A 9,329-nucleotide genomic window follows, 5' to 3' on the forward strand; every position below is an offset into this window, starting at 1 on the left:
GGGGGGAGTGAGAGAGAAGGAGGAGGATGAGACAGAGAGAGAGAGAGAATGATGCTGAAATATCCCACCAGACAAGGTTTTCAGGATGATTCAAGGGAGGAATGCACTACAACCTGAACTGCAATCTCCCGAGAGTTATCTCAGTCTGCAAAGATGATGGTAGGAAATAAAGCCGGCTGGGAGGCGGCTATACTTTGTGTCTGTCCCTTCAAGCATACACAATAACAGGGGTAAAAAGCTAGCTCAGTCAGGGTCTCTGCGCATAAGGGGAAGCTGTGCTAATAAATCAAGGAGTGTGCGCACGCCAGAGGAATGAGGTACTCATGCATTCTGGCCTGAACCCACGACTGGTGTACACTGACAGTCACATTCCAACTCACTTAGTTCCCCCAGTATTGCAGCTAAAGGGCTCACTCTCTCTGAGGGCCAGAAGGCAGTAGCTAGTCAAAAGGAAACAGGTACAAATGGAGGACACTCTTACTGAGTGCTGTCAACCAACCATTGTCAGAGGGAAACAAGACAAAAGGATTTCAATTAATCTGCAAAGCCAAGAATTCCAAAATCAACTGTTCAATCATTCATGCTCAATGTTTACTCTCCACCATCGACCCATAGAAACTGTTCCATTGAACTTTTCATTTTGAATCTGTCTATGCATGTTACATTCGTATTTATTTAGTGGCTAATAAGTTCACTTTTCTGTTAACTCAAGAAAGCCAAGTGAAATTGGCTCCTTTTAAAATATTAATTCTGCAACAAAGACATCCTCAAGGCAGGGATTCTTTTTAAATTAACCTTGCTCCAACCAGTCGAGGAAGAAGATTAATGAAGGAGAGGGAAACTGGAAATCTACTATGGCATCTGGTCATAAACGCCTATATTAAGAATATCTCCTTCTCCTCTCAAAGGCTCCCGGCTTACCTTCCGCCCTCCAGTGTAAAGCAGGTTTCCGTCAGGTGAAAACGTCACATGCGTCACTCCTCCCTGGTGGCCCTGTAAAATGGTGAGCACAGTCCCCTTGTCCCGGGAGTACAGTCCCACTGTCTTGGAGTAGGAGGCACAGGCGTACAGGTCATGCTCAGGGCTGAAGGCGATGCACGAGATGATCCCCGTCTGCCCCCGTTTCTTCACTGGAAACAGAGAGAGAGGTCAGTGGAATTCTGTAGTTTTATATCGCTGTACGTTCACAGGCAAATTGGGAGGGGGATGGTGGTCCTGTTTCGTCCAACTATCCCTCAAAAGCTAACTGCTTCCTTGGGCTGCATCCATACCCGTCAGCTCCCCTAGGCTCTCACCTCATGCCAAGGCGTGGAGTGCAGCAAATTTCTGGTGAGCCAACTTTTTAGAAGCAGCTACAGTGCACAAGCGAAACAATCGTACAGAACTGGATACAGCCATTCAGCCCATCTTTCCTCTACCAGCTGTTTGGAAAAAACTACCCAATTAACTGTTCTCCTGCCCCAATTAAATGTTTCTCTTCAAATATTCATTTGCTCCTCTGTAAAAAGCCAAGGGTTCTGTATACCCCTGGTTTCTGGGAGAACATTATTATTCCAAGCAGACGGTATCTATGAAGGTGCAATGCTCTGTCAATAATGCACTGGAAGCGTCGTCCTGGATTTTGTGCCTATGGAGTGCGACACGCATGTACAACATGCAAACTTAAGAGGATTCAACTCAAGATTTACTGGCTGTCCAGAGATGATTCGCTAAATGATACCTGCTCTGGACGGACTGTCTTATGAGGAGAGGCTCAGTAGATGGGCTTGTACTCATTGAAATATAGAGGAATGAGAGGAGACCTTATTGAAACATTCAAGATTCTTAGGGGACCTGACAAAGTAGATGTGGTGAGGCTGTTTCCCTTGTAGGAGAGTCTAGGACCAGAGAGAATAATCTCAGAATAAAGGGATCACACATTTAAAACAGAGATGATGAGGAATTTCTTGAATTTTGAACCTGTGATATTCTTTACAACGTAGGGCTGTTGAGGCTGGGTCACTAAATATAGCCGAGGTTGGGATTTGTATTCAGTAAGGAAATCAAGGGTTATTGGGAAAAGGCAGGAAAGCAGAATTGATGGTTAGATCATAATTTCATTGAATGGCACAGCAGCCTTAATGGGCTGAATGGCCTGCTTCTGCCTCATATCTTATGGATGCGATGGTCAAGCTATTCGTCAAGCTGATTCGGCAAGATACTGCAGCAACTTGGTTGGACTAGAGGGAGCAATAAACTCCAGCCCCATTGAGTGTAAAAAGAATGATGGATCAAAGTAATTCCAAAATGACTCAACAACAAACTGACAAGTGATTCTTCTAATCAATAAACCCTAACTCCCTCTCACAGGTTCTGAAATAAAAGCAGTCAGACATACCCAGTGTTGGTCTCTTCTCACACTCTCGACCTGGACGAGATGTATCAAACACCCTCACCGTCTTGTCAAAGCCACAGAACAGCTGAGTCCCATCGGGTGTGAAACAGAGGGAGTGAGCAGACGTCAGCTCATCCTGCAAGCACAAAATTCAAATAAAAACCACTTGGTAATGGCTGGTACCTCCACTGGTTGACATGTTATATAGCCTCCAAGAATCAGACATACCTCACTGTCCCTTTGTTATCTCTCACCTAATGCATTCGGTTCCATTCATTCATCACCCTAGTTCTCGAACCATCTGATATCTTCACAATCCTCCAATTCTGGGCTCTTATGTATCGTTCCACCAGAAGTGTCTTTTCCTTCAACTACCTAGACTCTAAATTCTGAAATTCACTCCCTAAACCACTCTGCTTCCCTTTCATCAAGAGCCCCAACCCAAAATTTAGTTTTTTAAATTAAGCTTTTACTCCAATTCTCTCAACATTATAGTGTCAAATTTTGATTTGATAGCAGTCCAGTCAAGTGTGTCATCAGTGACTGTAACAGAAGGTGATTGTCCCTTACCCTTGACTGCACCCCACCTCTCACATGCCCCCAGAGGCCGTTCTCTCTTTAATCAACCAACTGTAAATATTAGCACAAAAACAGAAATTGCTGGCAAACCTCAGTAGGTCTAGCAGCATCTGTGGAGAGAAATCAGAGTTAACATCTTAGGTCGAGTGACCCTTCCTCAGAACTGGCATGCCTGGAAGAGATGTGGCAGTGAGTTGAATACTAAATAAAAACGGTTTCTGAGGAAGTGTCAATTGACCTGAAACATTAACTCTGATTGCTCTCCACAGATGCTGCCAGGCCTGCTGAGCATTTCCAACAATTTCTGTTTTTGTGCTAGTATCTACAGCATCTGCAGTTCTTTTGGTTTTTATCTTGTAAATATTAGCTATCCCATTACATGAGGAATCACACAAGAACACGCTCTGCAGAGCACAGTGAGTCAGCAGCTGGTCACTAGCAATAATCTAGGCTGATTCCCCCACCCCCGAACTTCAACTCTTGCCCAGAATTACAGCAGTAACTCACCAACAGCCCAAACCCTGTCTCACACACACACACGTACACAAAATGCGGTTCCCAGCAAACATTGCTCCATGTCCTAGGATTCCACCTGTTCAAGCTGCTGGACGTATGTGGGTAGTGGGAGCGAATGAAGGTTAAACCCGCCTGGACTTACCAGGTGATTGTATGGCCGGAACGTGGCCCGTAGGTCCCCGTAGAAGGCGTCCCAGATGTGAATTGGGTTGTCACGGCTGCTGCTGGCCAGACTGCGAAAGGAAGGGCAACAGCACAGAGTTCAGAAGCTATGCCCTGACCACTGTCTCGCCTCACACTTTAGCAGTTGCGCGAAGTACAAAGAAACTGGCTGACAAACTAAACAGGGATGAGGTGAAGCATGAGTGTGTAAAAAGCAATGCTTTTGTACGAAGGCAACCAACAAGAAACCCATTACATGAGGAATCTGGAAATATATAAACCAGCTCAGTCAATATCACACAATGCACAGCATAGCCCAGGAGGCCACCATTCAGACCCTCCATCCAACAGCAATCATAGTGTCATACATCATGGAAACAGGCCCTTCGGTCCAACCCGTCCATACCGACAAGCTTCCCAAACTAAACTAGTCCCACTTGCCTGCGTTTGGCCCATATCCTTCTAAACCTTTCCTATTCGCGTACCTGTCCAAATATCATTTAAATTCTGTAATTGTACCCGCATCCACCACTTCCTCTAGCAGTTCATTTCACACTCTAACCATTCTCCGTGTAAAAACATTGCCCCCATGTCATTTCTTAAGTCTCTCTCCTCTCACCTTAATCCTCCAACTACTTGTCCAATTTCCTTTTGAAGACGAATTTTGACAGTGCATTACAAATCGTTTGATGCTTTCCCCCCAAATCTGTCTCCTTTGGCTTTCAACCCTTCTGTTATTATATTAAAAAAGGAGAATCTATTTCCATCTAAACTGAGCTTCCCCAACCCAGCGCTATGGCTGCCAGTTGGGGTCACAAATTGGATTGAGCCCCGAATCAGTGACTGCTGCTGTGGAGCTTGGGCTAATTTCTGACAGCAGATAAGATGTTTTGTTTATGCAACAAGATGATTCAATCGGAAATAGAACATGACAGCTATGTGCAATGTAAAAATCTCCAGGGCTGAGAGGAACGGGAGGAATTGGGCAGCTCTTTCAAAGAGCCAGCACAGGCATAATGGGCCAAGTGCCGTAAATTTGCAGATTAAATAACTTTTCTCATTGCACACTTGCTTTAGTCACTCGTGGTCCTTTTGTGAGTGTGACATTCTATCAAATAAGAGGTACACGAACCTGCTGCCCATCTAACTATGACCTAATGAAATTGCTCGTGTTAAAGCTGCTTGCTCCTGCAACGTTGCTGGTGGATTAAGTACAGTAGGGAGAGGGTGTAGTTTGTGCTGGGGTGAGGAACTCTTAAATCCAAACATCAAATATACAGTGCACTTTGAAGCAACCAGCACTTACAAACAGGTCTCAGGAGCCATTGATGACATGATTGGGTACCAGCAATAATCGTATATGGTATCTCCCTCAGACATACGCAAGACGGCACTCTGCAAATTCAACCGCAAGAGGTAAGATCAATGGCAAAAGAACCAAAGGGGAGATGAGAGCTTAATTTTTAAAAATTGTTTGTATTTGTTGAGGTCTGGAATGCTTGGTGGAAGCATGATTTAATAAAGCTTTGAAAAAGGGAACTGGATCAATACATTAAACGAAAAATGTTGCAAGGCTACTGAAGGAGGGGAGAATGGGACTAATCAGAAATTCTTTGTGGTACAATGGATCAAAAGTTACATTTTCATAGCTCCTTTGAATGTTCTGAAGTGTCCTACAGTGTTTCACAGGAATGTTACCAAGCCAGCGTTGACATCTAACTATGTATGGAGATTTTACAATAGATTACCAAGAGGTTGGTAAAGGAGATAGGTGTTAAGGAGCACCTTAACAAAACAGAAAGTCATAGAAAGGATTGCCACTGAGCAAGTATGTAACTAGACTAGCTGTATGAATACTGTGGCCATAAAATGTCACAAGATGGGAATTCTACAGTGACTAACTCACCTCCTGACTCCACAAAACCTTTCCACTGCCTACAAGGCAGGTGTTAGGAGTGTGATGGAATACTGCCTGCTAACCTGGATGGATGCAGCTCCAACAACAGTCGAGAAGCTTGACACCATCTGACCCAGTTGATTGGCAGCACATCTACCCACTTCAATATTCACATCCTCCACCAGTGATGCTCAGTAGCAGCAGCGTGTTCCATCTACAAGATGCACTGCAGCAACTTGTCAACCCTTCTTCAAGCACCTCTTCCAAAACTATGACATCAACCATCTAAAAGGACAAGGGCAGCAGATGAACTGGAATGACTACCACCAGCTGCCAGTCTCCCTCCAACCCACACGCCAACCTGACTTGGAACCATGATTACCATTCCTTCACTCTTGTTGAAGCCCCCTACCCTGAGTGTACTGTGCACATACCTACAGCCCAAGGACTGCAGCAGTTCAAAGCAGCTCTTCACCACCTTCTCACTTCACCTGACAAAGGGACTGCACTCTGAAAGCTTATGATTTCAAATAAACCTGTTGGACTATAGCCTTGTGCTACGTGACTTCTGACTTTCTCAAATAGTAATTAGGGGTGGGCAGTAAATGCTGAACTAACCAGAGATGCCTACATTCCAGTAAAGAATCAATGAAGAAAATGGTTTTCAGGGAAAGCTCCCATGTATTTTTATTCATGTAAAAGATGAGCAGGAGCAGGAATATGGCCTCTTGAATCTGCTCTGCTAGTCAGTATGATCATGGCTGATCATCTCTCTCAACACCACTTTCTCCTCAGCTCAGTCTGAAATTACAGCTTCTTATGCCCTCCCCCTTTCTAGTTCTAGACTCTCAGGTCTCCTAGCCAAGCCTTTGGAAATATTTTAAACGTATCAAACAAGAAACCTCACTACATAAACCGTCTACAGTTAATACAGGGGAGTGCCTCGTAGCATGCAAAAAAAAAAACCACGTGCCTCACTCTGGCAGGAACAACTCTACTTATTCAAGAGCTGAAGTACAAGAATTTGAGATGCCAGTTAAAATGCAGAAGCATTGCAGGCAGCCTAGTTTGGCATCTTCAATACTGAAGTGCACCATGCAGTGCCTAGCACCACATAAACCTAGCAACTTCCATATGCACTACATGTCTTGAATGGGAATCGTCATCTCCCAATGCTCCTGTATTATGGGTTGTGCTGGGAATCCCAACCAAGATCCACCTCTCATTAACATGCAGTGACAATCTCCTATTAAGATGACAGGACCTTTCTACTGTGACCCAAGATAATGTCCACAGTTTGGAGCTAGCATGAATGCACCCATCATCAACAAGTTTGAAAAAGGAGCGGAGAAGGACATCAGAATTTGTCTGGCTTGTGACATTCACCATGGTCAAATAACTTGGGGATAAAGATGCACTGAAGGCTGGAATTAAACCCCAGAAAGTGGTTACGCTTCAGGAGGGCAAGAAATTTGGGATTGGAGCGAGATCTCATTTTTGTCTCTCTCTTACTGTGAAAGACGAGAACAGTGCAAGAGTGTCAAAGAAACAGATACCATTTCTGGCAGGTCATCCAACTCCCCGGTATAGAGCTCAGAGGGGAGATTAAAGATCCGCAGCGTATTGTCAGCGCTGTTGGTCAGAATGCAAGAACCATCCGGGGCCCTGGGATAAAACGCACAACAATAAATCAGTAAAAGAAAAGATGCTTGCACTCGATGCAATTCACAGCAGAGCAAAGTAGGGAAACAAGCCACTTAGACAAGCTCATTCAACTGAAAGAACACAAAAATCAATCTGCTTCACAAGCTACAATAACCATACTTCAAAACATACTTCATTGCTGTGTGATGCCATCAACTATTCTGAGGAGCACCAATGGAATGTTTTAATTTTTGAGGATTAAGAGTTGACCCGATCTACGTTTTGTGATAAGGCAGACAGGGAGAAACTACTTCTGCTGGTGGGGGAGTTTGGGGATAGAGGGCAAAGTTGAATATTAGCACTACCCCTTTCAGGAGTGAACTTCAACACTCGAAGAGCGACTGATGTTCGGAACTCTCGTCCGCAAACAGCAACTGGTGCTGGATCCATTGGCAATTTTAAATCTGAGACTGACAGATTTTTGTTAACCAAAGGCACTGATATTAAAAGATACGGGGGCAAAAGCGGGTAACATGGAGTTTGGTTACATGTCAGCATGATCTCACTGGGTGGCAGAACAGCCCCAAGAGGTTAACTGGCTTTTTACTGTGCCTTGTGTCTCAGAAAGCCAGAGGAGAATAGCCTAGCCTTCTGGCATACAGCAAGCACACTGCAGAATTCTCACTGCTAAATGCCAAACCGATCAATTGGGGCCAGGGGAATGTGCAAAAGGTCACTGGAGTGGAGGACTACAGAATCCCCTGAGGGTTATAGGGCTTGTGAAATGTATAGTGAGAGGCACCTGATACCAGCAAGCACAGCTCTCCTCACAAGACACAATTAAGGAGCGAGCCACAGGGAATCTAGGGTGACATCACTTGGCCAATGACTGCTGCTGAACTGCAGGCCCCAAATTAGCTGACCACTGTTGACAAGTCCAGGCAGGAGGAGAACAAAAATCTGTACTAGATTCTGGATATGAACAGAAAAGCAAACAATTCTTGAGTCATACAGCAAAGAAACAGACCCTCAGTCCAACCAGTCCATGTCAACCATGTTCCCAAACTAAATTAGTCCCACTTGCTTGCATTTGGCCCAAAACCTCCAAACCTTTCCTATTCAAGTACCTACCCAAATTTTTAAAAAATATTCTAACTGTACCTGCATCCACCACTTCCTCTGGCAGCTCATTCCACACATGAACCACAATCCGTGTAAAAAAAGTTGCCCCTCATGTCCTTTTTAAATCTTTTTCTCTCACCTTAAAAATAGTAGTCTTGAAATCCTCCACCCTAGGGAAAAGACCCTTGTTATTCAACTTATCTAAGCCCCTCATGATTTTATAAACCTCACTAAGTTATGGGTCGGGGAACTGGCTGACAGGAAAACAAAGCACAGGAAAACAAAGCACAGGAAAACTCCCCTTAAGTTCAGAAAAACCTCACCTTTGTCTTTACAAAGGATTGTGATTTCTTAATTTTTTGGGGCCTTTGATTTGAGAAATTTCCATGACTTTTCCAGGTTTTCCTGCACTCTGCACTCACCATTTACAGCCCTTCAGGAAGTTTTCCACAGTTCTCGTGTACTCCTTCCATGCACCCGAGAGAAGTTGAGGCGCTTGGGTGAAATCGTATCCAATCGGACTGGAAAGCAGCAGAAAGAGCAGCCACATTAGAACCATGGGATAATTAGCAGTTTGTCAGAACGGCACTGTGGGCAAAATACCCCTGCCAGCCAGTGTAAGCACATGGAGGTCAGTGAAGTTTGGTAGCAGGGTCGAGAGTGTGCCTGCAAATAAAGGAAACACCAGCCAGTACCAATCTGGATTCTGTACTTAGCGAAAATGTTCTCTGAAAAGAGCACTGCAATACTGCGGTAGTACTGGAGTATTGCCATCAGCTGAGGCTCTCCTCTCTGAGTCAGACAATCACAGTTTTCCATCAGGGAGGTGTGAGCACAAAAATCCAGGCGGACACTGTCTGTGCCAGTGATAGGAGCTGCCGTCGCTCAAAGGAGACATCAAACCAAGGCCCTGTCTGCCCGTTCAGGTGGACATAGACAATCCAATGAAAGGTCACAATCTCCCCAGTGTCCCTAGTCAACAATAAAGCAGATTACAAGGTGCAGAGCTGGATGAACACAGCAGGCCAAGAAGCA

General features: G+C 44.7%; 1 protein-coding gene across 3 annotated transcripts in view; it reads right to left on the reverse strand.

Annotated features, from left to right (window-relative positions):
* wrap53 (WD repeat containing, antisense to TP53) overlaps nucleotides 1-9,329 on the reverse strand; it is a 30,398-nt gene that overhangs the window by 8,741 nt on the left and 12,328 nt on the right. For 2 of the 3 annotated variants that reach the window (XM_048620113.1, XM_048620112.1), the window contains 6 exons: nucleotides 8,717-8,815; nucleotides 7,085-7,193; nucleotides 4,938-5,026; nucleotides 3,612-3,702; nucleotides 2,378-2,510; nucleotides 922-1,130 (listed from right to left, as the gene is read on the reverse strand). In XM_048620113.1, coding sequence (XP_048476070.1) covers nucleotides 922-1,130; nucleotides 2,378-2,510; nucleotides 3,612-3,702; nucleotides 4,938-5,026; nucleotides 7,085-7,193; nucleotides 8,717-8,815 — 730 coding nt within the window. The remainder of the gene's footprint in view (nucleotides 1-921; nucleotides 1,131-2,377; nucleotides 2,511-3,611; nucleotides 3,703-4,937; nucleotides 5,027-7,084; nucleotides 7,194-8,716; nucleotides 8,816-9,329) is intronic. The other variant, XM_048620114.1, reaches the window with a different exon arrangement.

Source organism: Rhincodon typus, chromosome 45, assembly GCF_021869965.1.
Source record: "Rhincodon typus isolate 14 chromosome 45, sRhiTyp1.1, whole genome shotgun sequence".
In the NCBI taxonomy this organism is placed as follows: Eukaryota; Metazoa; Chordata; class Chondrichthyes; order Orectolobiformes; family Rhincodontidae; genus Rhincodon; species Rhincodon typus.